The sequence below is a fragment of the Tauraco erythrolophus genome, chromosome 10, assembly GCF_009769465.1.
Source record: "Tauraco erythrolophus isolate bTauEry1 chromosome 10, bTauEry1.pri, whole genome shotgun sequence".
Lineage (NCBI taxonomy): Eukaryota > Metazoa > Chordata > Aves > Musophagiformes > Musophagidae > Tauraco > Tauraco erythrolophus.
In genome coordinates this window covers 32353595-32377255 of record NC_141474.1, presented here as the reverse complement: position 1 = coordinate 32377255, position 23661 = coordinate 32353595, and the positions used below count along the sequence as shown (strand labels likewise).

The 23661-nt window shown below is 40.5% G+C and overlaps 1 protein-coding gene across 2 annotated transcripts in view; it reads right to left on the bottom strand.

Moving 5' to 3' along the window:
• Window positions 1-23661, bottom strand: part of NFIA (nuclear factor I A) — a 247803-nt gene that overhangs the window by 104749 nt on the left and 119393 nt on the right. For both annotated transcript variants that reach the window (XM_086617088.1, XM_086617089.1), the window contains exon 3: window positions 5051-5116. In XM_086617088.1, the coding sequence (XP_086473214.1) occupies window positions 5051-5116 (66 nt within the window). The remainder of the gene's footprint in view (window positions 1-5050; window positions 5117-23661) is intronic.

The window sequence follows — 23661 nt, the reverse complement described above, 5'->3', positions numbered from 1 at the left end:
TTGCATGTGTTCCCACTATCGCCTTCTCTTTCCCCCGCAGCTTGAGGACCAGAATTTCTTCCTTTATGTTTTTAGGCATGGAAAAGCAAGCATATACTTAAACACTTTTTAAGGCGTAATACTCAAGTCCAGCCCTACTTAAGCAAAGAATTCACAGATGATATTTACAAGTCCAGTGTAATTACCGCAGAGTTGAAAAACGAGTTCTGTGAGTTACGGTACATCATTGTTTTTCTTTTTTCTTTTTTTTTTTTTTTTTTAATGTTACAAAGAACAATGTGCCTTTCATTTCCTGCAGTGCCGTTAAGGTACTTGCAGCTCAAAGCAGCAAGAATACATTAAAACTAAAAAGCACTCAGTTTGGGCATTAAACATTTTTATTTTTTAGATAAATGCCTCTCCCTCTACAGAAATTGTTTGAGCAATGAATTTGGCACACGTTTGTAATCAGCTGTAATAATGAGTGCTGTCTTGCTCACTTGAAATGGGAGAATTTACCAACTTCTTTAAAAAGAATTTGCTAATCTACAATTAAAGTGGTGTGCTACCGACTTTGAGTTATCAAATCACAATACCACATGCTCGAGAGACATCGGTTGCCTGTAGAAAATGACACAGCATTCTTCTGCTTTACACAGCACGCTTCGTGTGTACCTTTACGCTGCAGTTATTAATTCTCCAGTACTACCACATCAAACACAAACATCGCCTGGTCGATGTCTGACATCCATTTACTGACAGCAGTAACAACACAGCCCTGTGCCACAATTATTAACCAGTTTGTGCTACACCCTCCTTGCCTTTCCTCAGAGTTAAACTCCTGCTGGAGCAGAGCAGGATTTCACTTTTAATATCCAACGAATCTCTGAAAGCTAGAATCACAAATAACCCCACTTTGCAGACAAAAAGACTGAGAAGTTTTCCTACAAAAGTTTAAAATAACCCTACTTACAAAAAGAAAATCTATCCGATAGCCATTTCCACCACTGAAAGAGAGAATAAAAGCCCTAGAGAGAGTCCACGGCAGTGCTGAGCCCGGAATTCAGTTGTTCCTGATCCCCAGGCATGCAGTCACTTCACTACATCAGACTAGCCATTTTGTCATCCTTAGGTCACTGAAAACTAGTTTGTTTATAAAATACAGCACCGAACCAGTGCATTTAACAAGCTTTTAAAATCAATAACCTTTTTTTTTTTTTTTTTTGATTGGGCGAATTGCAAAATCACTTTGCGGTGCCAACTGAAACGAAGCTTTTACATACCATTAGGCAACTACAAAAGTGGGGAATTTTCCACACGGGTGTTCCACCCAGTTGGTCAGAAAAAAAAAACCCTCATTTGAGCAAAATATCAGGACATCGGAACACGCTCCTGCCTTTCAAACAAAGTTGCTGGCCCCTTTCATCATCCCTCCTGCAAATTTCCTCACCCACGTAACAAACAGATAAATTCTGTGTTTTCTTCCTCTCCTCGAGAAGCTCTTTGCCATGCCAACAGACCAAAGAGACAGCAGCACTGTGCACACCATTGGGTTACACGTTAGCTTTACCCTCGGTTCCAGCACAAGACATCTGGACCTTGGACCACGCATGCACGGACGAGCTCTGTCTCGCCCATGTGTTTGCTTTTCATGACCATCATGCTGGATCTCTCCCTTTCTCTCCAGAAAAAAATAAATGCTTCATATTCCTGTACATTTTTGCAGTAATGATCGGGTAAGTGACTGCCTGAAAACTATTCTGGCTTAATGAAGGATGAAAAAAAAGGCTAGAGTTGGTGTTAAAGCCACCACTGAGGGCAGAAGATGTCACCATCTTCTCTCTTTGCGATGATTCTGCTCCAGAAAATGCAACTGCAAAGCCCGCTAGAAAAAAGGAGTGGCTCCAAAAAAGAAAAGCTTTTTTTCCCATGAACTCCACTTTGATGAAGGTTAGACATACAGGCTTTCCAAAATAACACGTACAATTTAAAATGATAAATTAAAATCTGTAGTAGGAGGCCTTCTTTTTCAGGGCTGTATAGTTGACCCTTTTGAACCTACATTACTCAAGGTATGCAAAATATATGTGTATAATAAATAGCTCTAGAATTTATGGAGTGGAACAGAAAGGATATTAACAGGCAAGTAGAGAGGCTGTATAACCCTCACAAGGCCTTTAAAGATTTATTTTTTTTAAATGAAGGAATGCATGCATGTAAAGGGTAGTACTTAATCGATACCCTGATTTGTGCCTTCCAGAAACACATGCAACCTGATTCCAAATCTGCCCTCAATCTGGCCATTCTGCCATTAGCGTCAGTGGGAATAAGATTGTTCGCAATACAATTTTTCTTTGATTTAAAAAAAAAAAAAAAAATTCCTCTCTGTGTGGGCTCATTCCCACTCTCAGTAAAATCAATTACGAGACTCCCATTGACTCCGGAGGGATTTGGATCAGGCCCTGTGGAAGTGAGTCTACAGCAAGTGTAGAACAACGCAGTTAATATGATTTATTGTGTCCGTTTCTGTGCGTGCAGTTTTTCATTTTCTAAAGCCTGCAGTTCTGCTTTCATCCTCACGTTCAGCAGATAAGAGCTGCAGATCTGTGTTGATCTACACACTGGGTACACTGCAAGCTGGGGGCTGTGTGTGCTGGGAATGAGCTCAGCGTCTGCCCAAGGGGAGCAACCCCTTCAGGGCCAACAGACTGCCTCGGACGCGTGCGTAAAGAAAATCTCCCACACAGGCACTGCAAAAGGTGCGTAATCAGTTAGGAGGCTTCTGCTGTGGTGGGGAAAAATACCCTTTAGTAAAACTGAGAAAAAGCAAAATCCTTTTCCTGTTTATTAGAAAAAAGTACCTTTTGCAGGTCACCATTAAAGTTCCAAGAATTCACTAAAAGCTTGTTTTACAAGGAAGACTTGGGCTCCAAATCAGAGATATTTCATTTCACTAGGCTCTTACAGATTTTACATTATTTAGCACTGATATTGCTGCTTGTCGGGGCAGTTGTTGAGTAACAGGCTTCCTTAGGACTGCAGGGTAGAGAAGAACTGTGGTTTAATAGCTGAGCAAGAATATTATCTAAACATGAAATAATAACATGCTTGGTGCCTAATACATTTCCAAATTAAAATATGATTTAATAAACATAGGCAACATATTCCCCACAAAAAAAAAAAAAAAGAAAACCACCCAGAATTGGCAGAACAAAAATCACAGTTTAGTCAGTTCTTCTCTTAACCTCGCAATCCTTTGGCTACAAATTAGAATTTCTGTGAACACGATTGATAAGGGAAATTAGGCACTGTCTTTCAGAAGTAACAGAAATGTTTTAAGATGGTATGTTTAGAGATGAGCAGCACAAAATCTATCAAAATATGAAACCTTTGATATTTCAATGGGAGGAAAATAGTGGAACCCCAAAAGCCAAAATCTTGCCAGCCCAACGAGCCCTATGTTCTATGTCCTACAGTATCTTTAAAGTTTTTTATGTATCTAAACCTCTTCTTCTTCCCTTAATTCTATCTGCTGTTTAAACCCTGATCCAAATGCAGTCTGGATGTGAATGCAGCCCTCCAACCTCACTCCCACTTGCGACTTGTTCGGTTGCTAATAAAGTCCCCAAAACACACACTGACCGCATGTACAGCTGTGGGGATGCACTGCAAAGATTTGAGGCAAAACCAGTTATTTGCTCTGTGAAAGGGCAACCACAGTTGTGTTATTATAGATACAATACTTCTACATGAGATGGATTCAAATGTACCAAAAATGGTGATAGGTTGTAGAGACATAAACCCTTCACACAAATTCTTTTCTGTTTATGCACAGTAGACCCCAATACAGCAGATCCCCCAGCTACATTTAGATCTTTTTTAAAAAAAAGCTGGTTATGGATAAAAAAAAGTCAAGAAAAGCTATTAATAATAATCAGTTTCACTTTGGGAGACATTATTTCTAAGTCCTAAATATAAGTAGTAAACCAAAACTCGGTTGCCGATGGGCCAACAAAAAATTGTTGAGGTCTACCTTACTTAAACACAACAAGGAAGAGAAGCCGTTCCCTTACACACGGACTTATCCTTTCACACACAGTCCCTACAGAAATCCCCTATTATTGAACGTTTTTTTTCCAGGCTGCTTTACAATGCAAGCCATTGATTCAGCAGAAGCTATTGCTTCTACTTTCAAACTGTCCCAGTTCAGAAAATATCAGTGCTCCCAAAAGTCACAGTCCTGCTGCTACTTCCAAATAAGCTCAAGCTGCTGCCACCTGAAACAACGGATGGGGAACACACAGAGAAGATGGAGCAACAAGCTCTAGTTGAGCCTCCCTGCCCCGCTCACCCATAGCATCTATAACCTTTAAAGCACATCGATCAAGAAATACAGACAATACCAGTAGCACCTGTGTCAGCCCTGCAGTGGGCACCTGCCCCAGCAGCCGGTGCCTTTATAGGTGCTCAGTCCTGCCCCGAAATTGCAACGTTTCAGAGCGCTGCTGCTGGGTTTTGTTTAGCAGATTTTTTGCAGTAGAGAACGGGTCTGCAGAAACATATTTCAAAGTAACCATTTTGCTTCGCGGGGCTATCTGAGATCCCGCGGTCTGAAATGATGGCTGGCCGCACACCGAAAGTCAGGTACTCCAGCGTGCCGTGCGAGAGCATCGATAAACAAAATGATGTTAAAAGCACATAGATAAAAACGAAAGCGATGAGGCACACACCCCTCGGGGGTCATGACTCACGGCCCAGGGACTGAAAGCCTTTGCTACGGAGGAATAAGGATAAGGGTTGCATACAGCAGGCTCTTTAATGGCATCTCCCTAATTAAAATTATTTTTTAAGGGGAAAAAAGGTCTCTCTCCAGGACTGGAGGAACAAATGCTACCTTAGACGAGTGAAACAGTAGCATTTTAACTATGAGGAGAGCACACAATCTATCTGGAGCTATCCCATGTCAATTATTCTGAATAATCCTTTTATATTAGACATAGGGAAAAAAAAAATCTTTATAAATATGGGCTGTTTTACTATCCCAAAGCAGGAGCAGCAGGTAAGAACTTACCATTTTCTGGCTGGTCCTTAATATCAGCTTCACTTGGCTGGCTGGGACTTTCAGATTGACTTGAATCTGAAAAACATAAAATACAGCCAAAAATTACAGGGTCTGCTGTGGAAAATAGATCAGAGGCGCCAGACTTCCTCAAAAGGCTGAGAGTATAAACTCAGGACAGGAGTGTTGCACTAGGACATGATAATGCAAAAGTCCCATGCCTAGGTAATATTTTTTGCTAGGAAAAAAAAAGGGAATCTTGTTTACGGCACTACACAGAGTGCTTGGTGTGTGTGTTAGCATAAATTAAGCGTTGAGAATCCTTCTTTTTAGAGAAGGCATATTTAAACTACTCTCCTACATGTTTTTTATAATGCAGCCTCTATGTTGTATACAAACCAGAGCCTTAATCCAACACATAGTAAAGTCTCAAAACATATTTTCAAGAAGGCATATAAAGGTAACCAAGCAACACTGCAAAGTCGTGGAGATTGTTGTCTACACATTTCTGGAAAAAAAAATCTGCAAAAACGGATAGAAGAGCTGATTTTCATCATACTTTCACAGTGGCTACAGTACTACGAGATCCCTGGAATGTACGGCCTTGCCCCTGATTTGCAGTGGTATAAATGAGACCAGATACTGGATGAACTGCTTTAGAACTTGTGCAAATAATGGGTCCTATGAACTCCCTGCTAACGCTCTCCAATGAACGCAATTTATTTGCCTAAAATAATAAAATGACCTATAAAAGGATATGTGGAAATATGAGTGTTTTACAATTTTTTACACATTATTAACTCTACTCGACGTGAGGATGATCGCTCTTCGGTTCAAAAATTATTCTTAGTAGAAGCTTTAGTCATACAGTAGTTTCCTTCTTAATTATTTCTATCACTACGAATTGGGAAAAAATGTCCCTTTATCTGTTTGGAAAAGCACATTTTAAAAAATCCCTCAAATTACTGTTTTTACAATTAATACAAATAGAAAAAGATTTTATTCTTTTTCCCCCTCAGAACTTGTTCTGCAATTTACTGATCCCATTAAAAAAGTTTTTGCCATGAAACAAAACTTAAGAAATGAAACCACTTGCTATTGCATCAAAACCACCCCAATTGTGGCAGACCTATTTTCTGACTTCACCTTGACTTTGCAGACTTTAGAATTAGCTGTCTGAAATTTGACCACATTTCAGTGAGAAGTCAATGCAAGATCAAAAGGTCATGACACTTAACTGTGATTAAATTGAAAATCTTACTTCTATTGCAACAGAGTGATAACACCACCCCTTCTTTTTCTTTGAGGTATTAATAGCGCTGGAAGAAGCAGTACTACTAGTGACCTTGGGTCAAGCAATGCTAATTTATTGCTTTAAAAAGGTTCCTTGCTTTTAAGCAAATGAAGATTTTAATTACCGCAGAGCACTATAAAGAAAATGCCTATTTTAAATATTCAGATTTTTTTTTTTTTACCTGCTGACTGTATGCATTAGGTATCATTCAGAAGCTTAGAGGACAATCTTGTATAAATTAAAAACTACAAGTGAAAAATGTGCCCACAAAACAAATTTTGATAAATTTCAGAATATAAACATTCAGAATATTTAGCAAAGAAAACTCCAGTCCTGATACTTCTATTTAAAACCAATGAAATTCTCCCAAAAAGTGGAATGTTTCCCAGTGTGTCCAGAATCCATTTCCTTTCTTTAGTATTTATTATTTTTAATAATTTCTCTAATGAAGCTCAGTGAAAAAAAAATATTCTCACTTCTGCAATTTTGTTTTAAATATTGATCTTCTGAGCTATCTTTAACTGAAGCTCAAATCAGTGGCAGCAGAGAGACTACCGGGTAATACACACAGTGCCGTTATATTCTGGACACTAGATTTTGGCAAGAAGTTTCATGTTTCCGATACCAGAAAGGTAGAAACAAAGGTAAAATATTAGGAATGTAAAATATTTAGTTAACATTCAAAGTCAACATTCAACGGATTTCATTTTACAGGGCAGGCATTGGGCTTTTGCTTATTTTTTAGGTTTTTCTTTTCCTCCAGCAAGCCATGGTTCAATCAGCGTTTGGGCTTTATGTTTAAAGTAAGGTCAGAATTCCACAAAAATTTTTATATATTTGAAAAAGTTACTGCAAAAAATGGGATTCGGAGCATGTTTTCCTTCCAAAATTTTAAACGACCCAGCAAAGTAACGAGAGGGACGAGGGCTGCGTGGCAGCCGCAGGAGCTGGGCTCGGGGCTGGGGCACTCGGCACCCAGCCTGGCACCCTTGCTCCCTGGCACAGCCCTGCAGCCGGTGGGCAGCACGCAGAGCCGGAGCTGCTCCTGGATTTTGAGAAACAAAGTACTTTTGTTTGCGTTGAGTGCTGTTTTTCCAACACCAAAGCTAGTGGCAGAAGAGAGACTCTACTGGCCGTAGGACATTTGTTTGCATACTGAATCTTAACTTTCTTCTTTTATTACTCCGGCTACTGCGATAACATTTTTCCTAATTCTCTTTTCCTGTAACCCACTCCTTCTGCAGAAATTAAATATTAATTTCTAAAAAAGACAACAAAGGCTGTAAGTGCTATTCTTCACGGAGAGGCACGGGGCAATAAAATGCAGGGCGAGGCTGCATTAAAACCAACCCATACCGCGGTAGAGATCACGGGAGGCTACCGAAAACATGTACTGGGCAAGCGTATGCTCAGCATTGTTATGCAAGGTGGCATCTTGTGGAAACCCCAGATAAGAAGACTGAGTTGAGGCACTTAGCCAAAATGTTTATATGCAGAATTTTGCTTCCCTGATTTTATTCAGATGCCGCAGATGAGCCGGTACATATAAATGTGCCACCACATGGTTAAGGGATTGGCAAAATCAGAGCCGTTGTATTTTACAGTCTTGCCTAGGACGAGAGAGTCTTGCTCAGCCTCCACCACTCGCTCTCTGCTTTTTCAGCAGTTGGCAGGAACTCCTGTCGGGGCTTTTTTGTTGTTTTGCACATAGAAACTTTAAAATTCCAGTTTTCTGAATGTTTAGTGTTTTGCAGGCTCGGCTACATTGGGAGGGGGAATGTCTGTCCTGCTGAGTCAGTTAGCCAAACAGGTGACCGGAGGAATAAATTAATTTTTGCCCATACATAATTGATATAAATGGAAGATCATTTTCATAAGCATTTGCATTAAATCAATAAAATCACTTACTATAGAGCAGTTTAACAATTCATTTGATTTTCTCTTTTCTATATATTTGATAGCCACTCTGCAAAACAGTATACACTTTATGCCTATTTTCTTTAGCAACAACACTGCCAGTTAAATCCTACCACCTGCAATAATTAGAGCCATTGGAAAACATACAAAACAAAATATACAGTAGATGCGAGCCCCTCTTGAATCCACGGCCCCCTGCGGCAGCGAGTTTCATTGGTGCCTTAAGCTAAGGCTGGTAGGAAGCCAAAGAATCTGTATATTACAATAAAGTGCGTGTTATTAAGGGGAGGATTTAAATGATTTCAGATGGAGTTGGAAATATTATAGCGAGGAACCACTATTAAGATTGCTGATTTGAAAAAAAAAAAATAAAAATCACCAAGGAATCTAGTTTTATGTTTAAGGAAGCTTAACCTTGAATAGCACAATGGGTTTTATTTGGGGGCTTTTTTAGTTAAAGAAAAGTTAGTGGTTGGAATTTTTAACCCTGAACTATCTGGAGGTAGCGTGAGTACGTACACTGGAGTCAAGGTTACTGGAGAAGAGAAGCTCAAGGGGATCTGGTATCAGCCGTAATCATGGGGAAACAGGATAAAAAGCATGTCGAAGGTATTTTACTCTCTACTTCCAAGAATCAACTATGATTAAGGGATAAAGTAAAAAAAACCCAACAACAAAACAGGCTAGTTTTTCTGAAGTACCAGTTCCTACTACGTCTCTATTCTCTGTTCCTCTTCGGATCTGTCTCTTAAGCATACGCTACCCCGGTGTGACCGAGGTGGTTACGCCGGAGACCCAGATCTGCCTGATCTCAAACCGTAAGCCAGCAGAGACCTTCAGCTCCAGGATGGAAGGTCTGGACTTTTCAATAAGCAATTTTCCTTTTCAGTTTACAGCAGTAGCGCAGCTCCAGCCAGGCTGCACGACGGCTGCGTGGAAGCAGGGCTCGCGGCGCTGGAAGGGAGCGCTCCATTGTTTGGAAAGAATAAAACCTTCCCAGGAAAGTCTGGCCCGTGGACAGGACCAATGTCAACAGACTGACAATGTTGTTCTTTTTTGTAGACTGTGACACAGACGGTGAAGAGTTGTCACACTCCTCCACCAAAAAAGCCTGCTTTGAATGTCATGGCACTTCCCAGTGCTAAACCACTTCATGGCTAACTGACTTCGGAGAAACGGGACTTTCTTGGGCACTCACACTTTCTTGACACGCCGTGTTTTCCAGAGCGTGCTGAATCCCGCCTGGGATGGTGGTGACCTACAGGGACCAGCCTTATGGTCTGCAAACGGAATTAATGGGTGTCAGGATTATTTTTTACCTACGTAGAGCCAACCCTCACCAGAAACTGAGCCCTCGCTAGCAGCCAGCGTGCTAATCCAGGTGCAGATGCATCTATCCTCTAAACAGCAAAGGTGATCCCCACGTAGTGGGGAAAAAAAGCTCCCGGCGATGCCAGATGAGCACGGCTGTGCTGCCACTGCCCATGCTGAGCCTGCTCTGCAGCTAAATAAAGCGGGCTCCTTCTCCTCCGCTGCCAGCCCAGCACCTCGCAGAAGCACCACAGAAGTGCACAAGTTAAATTTTCCATTCATATCATGTTTTGGAGGGGGGGGGGGAAATATTGCATAATAAACTGACATATTTTATTCAAGTTTCAGAGTCCTATTTGCAATAAAAAATTTATATGGCTGGGTTGTGTTCATGCAATAAATTTTTCATTTATAATTTTGGGCATGGATTCCACCAAAGATTTACACACGTTAAAAAAAAAAAATATCTAAATCATGCTCCTTTATATACAGTCTTACGTGGTGAGCTTAAGGGATTTACAAACAGAAACCAGCACCAGGACCGAGGCTTTTTTACACTCACTTTCCCTTCATTATACATTATAATATAAACACATAGGGATTGCTCCATATATGCTACAATTATTATTTACGGCTATTTCGGTGGCTACCACTACTTCTTTTAAGGAAGGCCTGGCTCTCCGTTTAACTCCAGCCATGGCTTTCAAGTCAACTTTTATAGGGAGTTCAAAGTGCTTCACTATCATACACCTCACCGTCACACATGTCCGTATCCGTACCAGATTTCCAGTTTTATTTTATACCCCCCTGTACAGTACGCCCCATCCCTGCAGCTCACGAATGAGGTTCTGCAGTGGTAAAATCCCTGTGGTGCCAGCCTGGGTGTTGGTTTTTTGTTTTTTGTTTTTTTTTTTAATAAGGCGAGGACTCTTAATTCCTGTACACTGGGAAAGAGATTATCTTTGATAATGGAAATGTAAATCAAAGCTTGCTGTTGTTTATTCCAGACAGACATTTGTGTGTTAAGTCTGTTTATCAGGCAACACTTTGTCTAAGCCAGGAAGTAGTCAGCCTTTGTAACAAGATGTATGCAAATGATTTTCCCATGAGCCCTTGCCACAAAACTTTTGTGGCAAAAACCCCTCCTTGTTACTTCACCAGTAAGACGCTACTAAGCTACCCCGTAAGTAGACTAGCAACAAAACAGCCAGCTAGACTATGCTGATGAGTTTGAATGAGACCAAAACATGTGCCCGCAGTCTGTTGCTCGGTATTGTGAGCAGACTTTGTGTATTACATCTGTTTATCAGGCAACACTCTGTCTGCTGGGGCGGCTTTGTACCAAGGTAGATGCAAACAAAGATCTCACCAACTCCCCGCCTAACTTTTTCTTTTGGACGCCAAAATTCCCGACTACTTTCCTCCTGGTAGGAAAGGAGGACGTGAAACTTCACCGAGAGGCTGCGAGACCCTAAAGCTCTATCAGAACGGTTTCGTTTTAAATCAACTTTCTTTGTTCTCACAAGCCCATAAATGATTTACTGCTATCGTGTGATAGCCTAGAATGTGGGGAATCTGTGTATTCCCATATTTGTTCCTTGATATTACAAACAAGTATTTGATTCACTTCTAAATGTTTGTTTTTAAAACAGTTTACAGCCTTTGATTCCTGCTTACTGATTCATTTCTGGAACATTTTCTGTTTATTCCTTTGCAGTAGCAAACGTTAATTTTGACTTAATTCAAATTGTCATCAAAGGCTTCCTTAAGAAATCCCACAGCACAGATTTTATTTGTTATAATAAAATATTCTTAAAGTAAACATCATGCGACTGTGTTTTTTTAATTCCAAGAGATACAAAAATCCGTTACCCAAAGGATTCAAATTGGTTCAGCCCTTTTTCCTAGACAAAATAAACACTTTAGGACTTTACTTGTTTGTATTCTCCTCAGTGGTGCTGTATGCATCACCAGCTAAAAACAAAGAAACTTTTAGCTGCTCAGACAAAATGCAGAAGCTCCCCAAACAACGAAGCGGGGGGGTGGGGAAGCATTCAGAAAGTCTGACAGTCCATTCAATATAGGGATGATGGCCATAATGCATCCAGGGTCCCCTTGCTAATTAAATATGCATTGGCACAGTTTTGATCGATGCAAGCCATGGATCAGATGACACACCTGCAAAATCTTGAGCCCAGAGCTCCCAGGAAAAGGAAAATACAGGCTGTCTCCTTATCTTTGTTTTCAAAGGCTCTCAATTTCTGTGCTTAGATATCTAATTTAATTCTCTCACCCCTCAGCAAACTGGATTAGGAAAGTCAATACTGCCATTGTGCATCGACAGGAACACACAGCTTTCCTTTTATTCAATTTAGCCATGACCTTTAGACAAAGATAATGACAACTGTCTAAAAGTAAGGTAAGGCCTTAAGGAAGACCCTGCGGCGGGGCCCCTCTCGCTTTCCGCGGCTCCTCCGCCCAGGAAGAGCCCACCAGACATGGAGCAAATGCACAAAGAGATTTTCTCCCCAGCCCACGATGACTAGCTTGGCGGAGCGGCACCCTCGGCCGCAGAGGGCTCCGTCCCATTCCGAGGAGCCGGGACATCTCGCCGCCAGCGCGCGGGATGGTGGCCGGACCCTGGCGAGCCATTTGCCGAGAGGTGGCAACGTCTCCGGAGGAAGCGCGCGTGCCAACAGCAAGTGCTGAGCACTTGCACGAGGAGGGACCGCGCTGTCCTATTTTTTTTCCTGTGGCTGTTAGGGAAACGGAAGGGTCAGGCAAGTGTCGGCGGTAGCACTAATTTCTAATTTCTGGCTCCAATACTTGGGAGGAATTGTAATCCTCGAGCTCAGCGCACGGCGCCGAGAGCCACACGCAACCGCGCTTCGCTGCGGCAGAAGGAGGAACCGGCGTGCGGATTTTCCTGGAGCTGAGCTGAAGCCAATGGAAATGACATTACTTTCCGATAGGTCTCGCATCAATATTTTTACCAGCCTTCCTGCATTAGATAGCATCTTTCTAATACATCTGTAAGGGAAGGACAGAGAACATGCTCTAAGCTAACGAACAGCTATCAGACATAATCCACTTTGGTACCTACAGATACAGGTTGTACCTGATTCAGTGATTTAGACATATAAAAATTCATATGCACTGAGCAGCCCAGCTCCACAAAATGTTAGCTTTCCATGCTGCACAATGTTTTAATTCTGCAGTACTTTTTTTTTAGCTGCATTTAAAAATATACTTGGCATTTCTAGCTGTGGACCAATATTTTTCTCATGTCTTTTTATACAGATTTGGAGGGAAAGATATTTGTAATGGAAAAAAAAATATGTGCAAAGTTGGATTGCTAAGTTTCTGTAATCTTGAGAAATTAAAAAAAAGCAGCCTATGTAAGAGCTACACGAAACCATATGGATCAACAAGAGCTGCCCTCATATCCCTGGGAAATATAAATTAACCTACATTTCATCATCATAAACCCCAAAATAAAAAATCTAATTAGAGTCTCTACCCTCAGATTCACTTCTAGAAAATTTGCTTATCCCCCTCACAAAATGATTTACAGTACTTACATCCATTTCTTCAGAGTGATTTAAATTTATTGAATCATTTCAATTTTTAGAGAGCTTCCATTTGGATCTGTATGGGTTTCTAGACATATGCAGTGCTCAGTTATTTAAAATTAATTGCAGTACAATAATTTTAAATTGCTTCGCACTATACGAACCTCAAGTGCTTTGAAATATTTGAACCATTCTATTTAGAAGCCATCAAACTTCTGAGCACATGCATCAAAGAGTTGTTTTAAAAGCCGAAGGGCTGTACTGATGATCCCAAAGTGCAGGTGAGCAGGGCTCCGGGCATGCTCAGTGCACATGGATCTGAATTTATAGAACAATTCAACAAATTTTGCCCGAATGTCAATCTTTAATTAACAAAAACGGATTCTGTAATAATTTCACACCACTAAAAAATTTCTAAAACTAGAAAAGCACTGTTATAAAATAATGGCATACATTAAAACTATTATTACTTCTAATGTATATTTATAGAACATCCTTTTATCCTGGAAATTAAAACATCTTATTAACATTAAACTGAGCTTTACAATACCTCTGTGGGAAAGGTGAGCATAACTATGCCCACTTTACGCAGGGATGAAGGAGGCACATAGAGGTTAAGTGATTTACCTTCAGAGGCACAGCTACTAAAAGGAGTAAAAAGCACGGGGCTGAGCTCTCAAGCCGCTCTCTAGATAATAAAGTATCATTCCCACCAATACAGCCATTACAACGGCAACTGCAGTGCCCGCTTAGGAAGCCTTCAACTACATTATCTAGAAAATTACTTGTTAGAGTGGATCCAAAGTCACCTAGAAGGGATATTTCCAGTCACTCGCAGCTTCTGTTTCGCTTGCCTTTTTTTGTCTTATCAGGTATTTTGAAAAACAAGAAATCATTTCTGTATTTCTCTCCGGAGTATTTTCTAACTCAATTTAACGATAACAACAGTATTTAGGGTGGTTTTGTAATGCCTGACTTCATGTATAAAGGCAAGTGAAGACGAAAATGTGCGATGAGCCGATCTGGTAGCTTTGGTCAAAGTCTCCGGGTCTGCTCCTATGCAATTTTACACTGGTGAGTAAACCAACATCAGCAAAGGAGGATTATGTCCACCATATGGTGAGACTCCATTGGCGGTAGAACAGTCACCCAATTAATCTCTATCCCCCACCATCCCCTTGTTATTTATTTATTGTGACAAACCCATCCTTATGGGACCCAAGGCAGGGAGCTGCGTATTCCCAGGCTATTCTCGCCAGTGCCCATCCTCATTCTTTATCTGCGCTGCCCAAGCAGTAGCTGGCGGGCTGGTACCGCTCCTCCGGCCAAGACGCACGGTGCTACAAGGTCACCACCAAGGAGGCTCTCTTAGATTTTCCATAGCAGACAGGAATAAAGAATTGTTCAAACCTGCCCTCCATCAAAAAGCCAAATAAAACCTACTCCCTGACAATGAGTGCAGCCTTCTTAAAGTGCTTTCCAAAGCTCGCCTTTCTAACATCACACAAATAACCTAGCTGTTTCTGGAGAGCATCAGAGTGTTCATAGATCTCAGTCTGTGCCTCTTGCTAAGGTCTCTCCGTAGCCGGAGCCATTCCAGACTTCTTCAGCCAGCAAAAACAAAGAAAAACCTCCACCAAATGAACAAACCGAGCAAGAGCCCTGACCTCCTCCTCCTTTTACAACCTCTCCCACTTCTTCTTCTCCTAAAGGACAGGTGTAAAATTTTCCCATGATTAACAGAAAATTCAAGTAGGAATCTACATGTCACATGGAATATAGGATACTTAAAAAGAACTAGTATCTTAAAGCCTGTGCCCATTTTTCCTATGAAGGATTATTCTATTCCACACAGAGAAAAAATCATGTTGATAATAAAAATATGTGTGATTATTTAAGGAATAAACAAAGGGTGAACTAATATTCCATGGAGTTTGTGTCGATAACAGACTAATACCAAGTTACAGATGGGGCAATCTGAACCAAGTTTAGGTACTATTTTTTTATTATGGATCTATACTAGCAGCCCTGTTTTCACAACTCTCTTTCATTTTGATGTACCTGACACTTCTCCTCTTGGTTCCCATTTCAGCCCTTATTAAGTACATATTTGGTTGTAGAAGCCAATTTTTTTTTTTTTTTTTTCTGGCAGATGTCTTTGCCTTGTTCTGTGCACTCCGAGGAGTTCAACGTGGCATGTGAAAAAAATTCCATTTCAGGATTTCTTAAGCTTTATGCAAAATTAAACTGCTGGCAAAAATACACAGATGTATAAAACTATATGGCAGAAAAAGCTGCTCGATAGTTCCCTTTCCTTCTCTCCTACCTTCCTCTCTCTTGACATTTTTTTCTGAGAATCATTGCAGAAATATTGCCACCAACCCGAAGCCTTTCTCGAACTAAAAAGTCAGAGGATTTTGCCCACAAAGAATTGCAACTGATGCCGCTCCGTGGATATGTTTCTACTCTCACATTATTGTAGACTGCGAAGAAGAGCAGAGAATTACCATAAAAATCAGGACGTGTTTTGTTGCATCAGTATCATGTTGGCATCAACAACATAGACTCGGGCAGAAAAAAAAGCAGCCTTTTGGTAGGCAGCCTACTTGTTCTGTGTTTCTGCTGTGCTTGTAAGCCACGCAAGTGGAAGATAAAGTTAAAACTCAGAGAGAGGCAACATCCTGCAGACTCGGTACGGAGCCACCACACTGCAAAATCTAAGGGATGGTGGCCATAAATAATGGAGAAATGGAACTGGATTTACTTTGCAAAGGATAGTTCATCATTACAAATATATGAAAAAGTTGGGCATGTGTGTATATATATATATATATATATATAAAGTAGGATTCCCTTCCCCCTTCTACAGACATTGAAAAAGATTAAGCTTAATGTGTTGACTCTGAAAATACAACCTAAAATTCATTTTCACTTGCTCCCAATGCTGCAAAACTAAATTTTGAGGAAGAAAATTAAATCCAGAACAGTCCAGAGCTCTCAAAACCCGTAACTACACTGTGTAGACAAAATTTTAATCAAACTTTTAAAGCCATGCTTATGATCTGATGAACAGACAGCTTGACTTGATTACATTTTTAAGTTTCAGTTTCTATTTCTGTTTTAAGATGAAAAAGATCATAGAGTGTCAGAAATTTGAATACTGAATAGCAAAAGCTCTTGCAGGTTTAGAAAGCATATAGAAAAGCTGGCAAAAGAAAACGCTATTCCATTGCCACCATCTGCTTTCTGGCATATTGAAGAAACTTTACTAACAGCAACATTTTCTTGCATTAGAATATCTGCTAATTAGTTTTGTTGTAAATTTTCTTTTAAATTACCTTTTACACAGAAGGCAAATAGCCAGTTTTTTTGGCTGGCTACACCTTACACCACGCCTGATAACATTTTCACATTAAGTTCAGTTTACCTCACATTTTTTTCTATCAAAATCCTATCTTTAGCGTAGTCAAAGCCTGCAAAAACTTTGCCTTGCTGAGACTAAAGAAAAAAACATCAAACATACGAAGTGTTAAAAATCGCTGAATAACTCAAAGGAAAAAAGATAATTTTGAAGGCGTTTTGGCTAAAATCTATTTTCCTTTGAATTGCATGAGTGTTTAAAAATGTTAAAAACACTACAGAGTGACTAATGAATGTAAAAGAATGATAAAGAGTATGGGTCCAGTTATCAGTGATGTGCCTAAAACAAAATAATTTTGGACAGTCTGCCATGCAAATATTGACTAAAATGTCATAAATAATGTCTGCAACAAAGGGAATCCTGCAAAGGAATATTCTGTTGTACTTAATGCATTGTAGAGTGTGCCTTTTAGCAAGCAGTACGTTACAGAGCCTGAAAACTGCAGTTGGACAAAAAAATCTAAAATTTCCTGGATAAAAATATTACTAATGTGTTTGTGTTTTTTTTCCAGTAACAAACCTTTCAAAAAGTTAAAGGTACAGCATTACATTTGGAAAACGGTTCACTTAGAAGTTGACTTTTCAAAAGAAATAAAAGAGTTGCCCAAAAATTAAAAATAGACCAAACATAACTGCCTTGTTGACTTACGATTATTTCCTCTGCCATTTGTAACAGTATTTTCACCCATTAATTTGCTGGCAGAGAAGAGGTTCTTTGCAGGTCTTTATCATGTTGTACCAAAATAAAATGCAAAGACATTAAGTCTACCACTGCCCTGGGCCGGAGCTGAGAGACGGCAAAGATTTTGTTCAAGCACTTCTTAGAACCTGATTGTGTCTCAGTTGCAGAGTCCAACTGCACTCTGCGTGCAGGGTTAGAAACAAAGATGAAATCCTGCGAGAATGATCACAACACACAGTTTTATATCAGGCAAAGTAGGCAGGAAGGGCTCAGCAACTACTTTCAGGATCTCAGCATTTTAGTCATTTTATTACTTCTTTAATAGCACTGAAATACGAAGTCAAAACGAGGAACAACATGGGAAGTTGCATTAACAACTCCAGATTACTTGCATCTACAGTGACATATTGTGCTACGTGTAATCACAAACAACCCAGTCACGTTTTCTGAAAGTCTACTAAAAAAATTAAACAATCAGGGCCACACTGAAACCTTCTGCATGTGTTTTCAAAATTTTAATTTCTGAGAAAAATTTCACAGCCAGAGAGATGACAAATAACAAAGACATTTTACATTTCTAAAGCATCTTTCATCCGAGATCAAAGAACTTCATCAACATTAATTCTCAAAATACTACTTTGAAATAGAAGTGCTGTTAAACCTATTTTATCTTTATCTAACTTGATCTATTTTCTTTATAAAATGCTAGTTACTGTAGTATCTCTCTAGGCGGAGCATGACTCTATAGGTTAAGTGACTTGACCAGAAATACTTACTAGATCAGTGGCAGAACTGACAATAGTCATGTTCAGGAGTCAAGAATCCTAAACTTTTCTTCCTTCCTCAGCTCATTAAATACATATATATGCAAACTGACTTAAGCAGGACAAAAAACCATGCTCTACCATCATGGTATTGAGGTGCCCTCAAAGTAAATGAAGTCTCTGGAATCAGAGGGCACGTAAAAACAGCTGTGGTGCGTGAGGGTTACAAAATCTATATGAAGAGAACGAGCATGCTTGTGCTGTTTCCAAAAGCTTTTGGAAAAAATAAAGTCAAACTTTCCTAACAAAGCTGCTAAGTCTCCCCATGGAAACATACACAGCCCAGTGAGAAAGGGAAACGCCGGCAGGCAGAAGTGCTGCCGGCTCTCCCGCCGAGGTGGTCGCTGCGGAGGGCTGACGCCCTGAGCTCGGCAAGAGCAAGGGTTTACCAGCTGCACCACGGGTCACCCACAGAAAGATCGGTGTGGTATGGGGCAGGGTCTGAGGCCGAAGGATTTGTTTAACACTAAACTCACGATTATTTAAAAATAAATTACAGGCTGTGCTACAAACCATAACTCAGTCTTTGGGCCAAGCTTATTCTTGACATAACCCAACTGGAATTACACTGGGGATAAATTTAGCGCAGTATTTTCATAAGGCTCCTTTTCTTATCATTCCTGCAATCGGGTTGTATGTGTCTATAAACAATATTCTCATGTTTGCTTTGTAACACGGATGAAATGTTATCGACTGTGTTCTGCCGCCTCAGAAAACGACGTATGCTCTGTGAACGTGCGCGGTGCCCGCTTTTGATAAAAGCGGCCCCAGTTTTGAGAGGTGAGTTTTATAATCCTTTGTGGCTTCGCAGCAGAGGAACTGTTGGACAATGAAGAAAAACATTTCAGCTCCCCTGAAAGTTTGACTGTTCCTTTTCAAACAATACAACACAAGATTTGGGACATACTGCTGACACAGCAACATCAGTGCCTCAAAGAAACTGTGGGAAATGTCAAATTTATGGTCCTATGGGTGATTGGTGGAAGGTTTTTTTTCCCCCCCTTCAGCAAGCCTCTGTCAAAAACAGAGCCTCTAGAAAGTTTTTGGCTACGTCCCAGCAAAGCAGAAGGAAGCTGTATCCCACACTTCCCTTGGGACTTAATGAAATATACAGCCTCTGGGCTTCTTTCAATTTGGTCTTTCAGATGGCTAAACCAGTGAAAGAAGGATCCTAGCTGTCACAAACGTCACATGTTTGGGGTCACCTGCTGCTCGGGGGTTCTCATGCCAGTTGTTGACATAATAAGCACCCCTTACACTTTAATTACAATTCACAGTGTGCAAACTCTGCAATCTGCTTTAAGGCAGACAGTCTTTTAAATCAACACTAAATTCTACTACTGTTCGAGCAGAAATGGGAGGAAAAAGATGTCCAGCTGACTGAATAATTGTATTCAAATATTTGTGATCCCGAAGAAAAGTAAGCACTACCCAGTGAAAAGAGCAACTGTATTGCCTGTAACACTTCAGAAAGCGTAGTTAAAACTAGAGACTTGCTTCTCGCAGTCACGCAGGCGACGCACGTGAGATGTTTTCATTTGATGAGCTCCTGCCATCGGCAGCTCGTTCCGAAGCTCCTGCGAGCGCAAACCTGGGCGCCCAGCTGTGTTTGTCCCCGAGCGCGACGCAGGCTGGACACGACACTGAGATCGTCTACAGGAGGGAAATTCTCAAGCCCTCTTACTATGAATTTCAACAGGACTTGTGCAATGAAAGCCTAAATGGGAAGACGTGTTTGTTTTATTCTGGAATGCTTTATTTAGTCCAGTACAAGAAACATTGAGTCTACTTAAAAATACTTATTATTTTGAGAAAGAGACAAGAGTCCTTCAGTTTCCTTGACCGCTACCTCTTTTTGAACTGTTACTCTTACTCCTAATAAAGACATGTCAAGACCACCAAACTTAAATAAATTATACCATCCAGAGAGGAATAAAAGATTCCTCTCCTTACATGTTAGAGAAAATCCATTTTAGCATTCATACATCTAAAAATGCCTCCAGTCAATTATATTATTTACAATGCCTTGGTCCAATCCATCTTTTCCCATGGAAAGAAAAAGAGCACGAGAGGGAACGCGTACTCCGGGAGTACTTCTAGAAGAATTTCTATGTTCTTTCTGTTAGAAATGCTGTTAACTTGGGGGTTGACGGTTATGGATCACACTGTCCTCACAGGAAAGTATTCCAGCTTCCCAGTGGCAGCACAACCTCCAGCAGCTGCGCTCCGCACACATTCACCCTACGCGCTCTCCGAGAAACAAAGGAGAAGTCAACAGCGCGATACGAGAGCCTATTCCTATTTAAATCAACAGGAGGGACTTTGGCCATAGGAGAAGGCTGCTGTTGTCCAACTGACTTTTTAGAAAGAAAGAAAAAAAAAGATGAGTTTTCACCATATCCGATAGCCAAATGCTGGCAAGTTGCTCTTTTCCCCTTGGCCACAAGGGACGCAACCGCCTCCCGCCGCCTTTCCCATAGCCTCTCTCCCTCCTTGCGCACTGTTTCAGCGACCTCAGATAAATTCGAAACGTTTTTTGAAATTATCATCAGACTGTGAAGCACTTCAATGAAAATCTATAAAACAAATTTATAGTGTGCATTCGTATGTATTATATATACACTTAGAACAGGATTTATCATTTAGCTGACCTTTGAAGCACTGATATTTTTAGATCCAAAAATTGTGTGTTGATTGTACTTCAACCTAGTCCCCTTACAATGTACCAACTCCTTGATATCTTACTACAGGAAAGATAATTGCAATGAATTTTTATATTTCAGCACATGGGAAGATAAGATGAGACAGTAGGGACATAAAAGCAAACTGCACCACATAAAAGATAAGTTTCTGAAAGTTAAAATTTACACCAAATGTTACAGATGAAAATGTTCAAAGCTATTTATAGGGCCTCATGCTGGTCCTGTTATAAACCATGGGAAGACTGCAAAGAACCAGCACTACCTTTTATTTAATCACTTCTTCCCATAACCCATAAAGCCTTTGGAACACAGAAACTATTAATGATATTAAGACTATTACTAATTCCCACTACCACTCAGGTGCCTCAGTAACCTGGTCCCAAGGCCGTATGTGCTGCACAGACTTCACCATCCAAGGGGATTGTTCCTACTCTAATGGGATTAGCTACAATCCGAGCAACTCATCCCAAAAGGTAAATAAGCATTCGATTTCCCCTTGCCTCCTCTATATCCCCCTATTTGTGTCTGTCCACTGATTGTCTTACAGTATGTTTTTAATGTGGTATTTTCATTCTTTCTTCCCTGCCATGAAGTTGCCACCAACGGTACTTTGTCCAGCGCAGGAAATGAGGAATAACAGCGAGAGAGATACATTTACCTGCATGCAAGGTATAAAAAATGAAAGCTAAAAAGCAAATCAGAAGTAGGGAAATACACTGAGAGCCACACGAAGTGCCATATGACTCATCGACACGCAGCAGACAATAGACACAGCCACTGCCCACTAAAGGGCACAGGTGCCACAGCCGAAAAATAACCCAGCACGAAGCAAAGTTTCTACCACAGTGGCTAAGAAATGCCACCCTCTGGAAAGCCACCCTGCGAGCAGCCAGCACACGGCACCCACCCCGTCCGGCTGAGCCCTCGGGCTGCTCCTCCGGGCCACAAAAACAAAGGATGTTGTCGGTGTAAGGCACGCTCCTACGAACACGCTCAGAAGAGATTTTTCAGTCATGGCTTAGCCATATTTTCTGTTTTCTTTCTCAAACTTAACCTTCTCTACGGTCTACTTCTATGAATAGTCTCAAATTTCAGCCACTTCTGATGAAGCTCTTTGCAAAAAAAGTGTTGCTAGAAATGTCTGACAAGGGAGAAGTGATTTTTTTCCCTACTATACAATTACTAAAAACATATGGTGGAAGAGACTCTGTGCAAACCTGGCGTGTGGTCTGTTTTCCACAAAGACAAGGGAGGAAAAGTTGCATCCCCAACCATGGGATTGGTGAAAGAAGGAGCTACGATGGAAACTATTTTGAAAACTTAACTCCGTCAGCCAATGTGGTGAAGAGTAAGCTCCGTACACAAAATTACATGTAGACTGAATCAACCCCGCTCTCGGTATTTGTGGGTGTGAGCTGTGTACGGAGTGTTTGGTGAAGCCCAATTCATGTTCAAAAGAGAATTAAACCGAAGAATAAGTTATTAAAAGGCGCCTTTGAAGCAAAAAGCAATGATGTGTGAAAGACAGAACCAGAAGAGTTTATTTAAACACACAGCGCAGAAACAGGGAAAACAGAAATTAGGAAATTAGAAGAACAGTCATGAAGGCACCCAGCAGCCTTTTCCTGGTACTAGAAGTACTTATATCTATGAATATTTTATCCAGATTCAACTATCTTTTTCAAGTCCTTCCTATCAAAATTCCAGACATTTTCTTCAATAAAATCCGAAAAGTGATTCAAAATGTATTGGTAGAAGATATAAAATGAGCTCTGTGTGGATATTACAAAGGATCTGGGAACCTTGCACCCTTTAGATCTGCTTATTTAACTATTTAGCAGCACGATTTAAAATTTGCATATGACTGGTTTGATGCCAAACCATAAGAATAAAGCAGGAATGCCTCTCTCCTCCTATGAATTTCAAACTCATTTTTTTAAAAATTACTCCTCAAATGTGAACTGCATTCTCTTCCTAAAATCACTGCGTAGCCCATGATCTAGTTAGAAAAGTATATGTAAGACTTTAAAACAGTCTGCTTTTTTGTTCCCTGAAACTTCCTATCAAAAGTCAATTGTTTTACAAACATGCTTAGAAATCAGATATTTCATGCCGGTTCCAAATCCATTTAGTGAACCCAAGTCTAAAAATAAGTGTTTAAAACTGAAAAAATCAAGTTATAAAACTCAATTCCTCATTGCACTGCAGTGCCCAACAACACTCAATGGCTAGAAGAATTCAGCCCATCCTCTTACAACAGTTTTTTCATCCTGAAGAAGTTGCAAAAATAACCTCTGTGATAAAATCAATCCACGCAAGTACTGATCCTTCCTCCAAATGTCTCATAACTTCTCTCCGTGTCGCTTCATTCTGGTATTGCTAAGGCTTTATGGATGTACCCTGCCCATCCCAGCGAGAAAGGTGGGAGTGCTTATGGTATTGATTAATCAAGGAATCTAAGTCAGCACACGATTGCAGATCTCGTTTGACTGGTCTCTGGTAGATACTAATTTTATTATGGCAAGCTAAATAAAACAGGAATAGCGGGGGAAAGTGGGGAAGGGCGGCAGAGGGAAGGCAGCCAGAGATATTCCAGAAGTTTATGCCGTCGTGTTTTTATATATGTGTCCTGAAACGCAAACTTCTGGGCAGAAGTGATGGTGCCATGTAACCCCACTAGGGCATATGAGTGTGGCGGTGGGCTTTGTCCCCAAAGTGCCCCTTCATTTCACACACCAAAATTCTACTCTGGAGAAAAGAAAAATGTCTTTTCTTGCTAGGTATGCGGTTCGGTCCAAATTGAGGGAAGAAGCTGAAGAAAAATAGTCAGTTTAAGTGTCACAGCTTAGTTGATAGGGGCTGAATCCATTAGTCATGACAAGCAAGCCTGCAATAAATTAT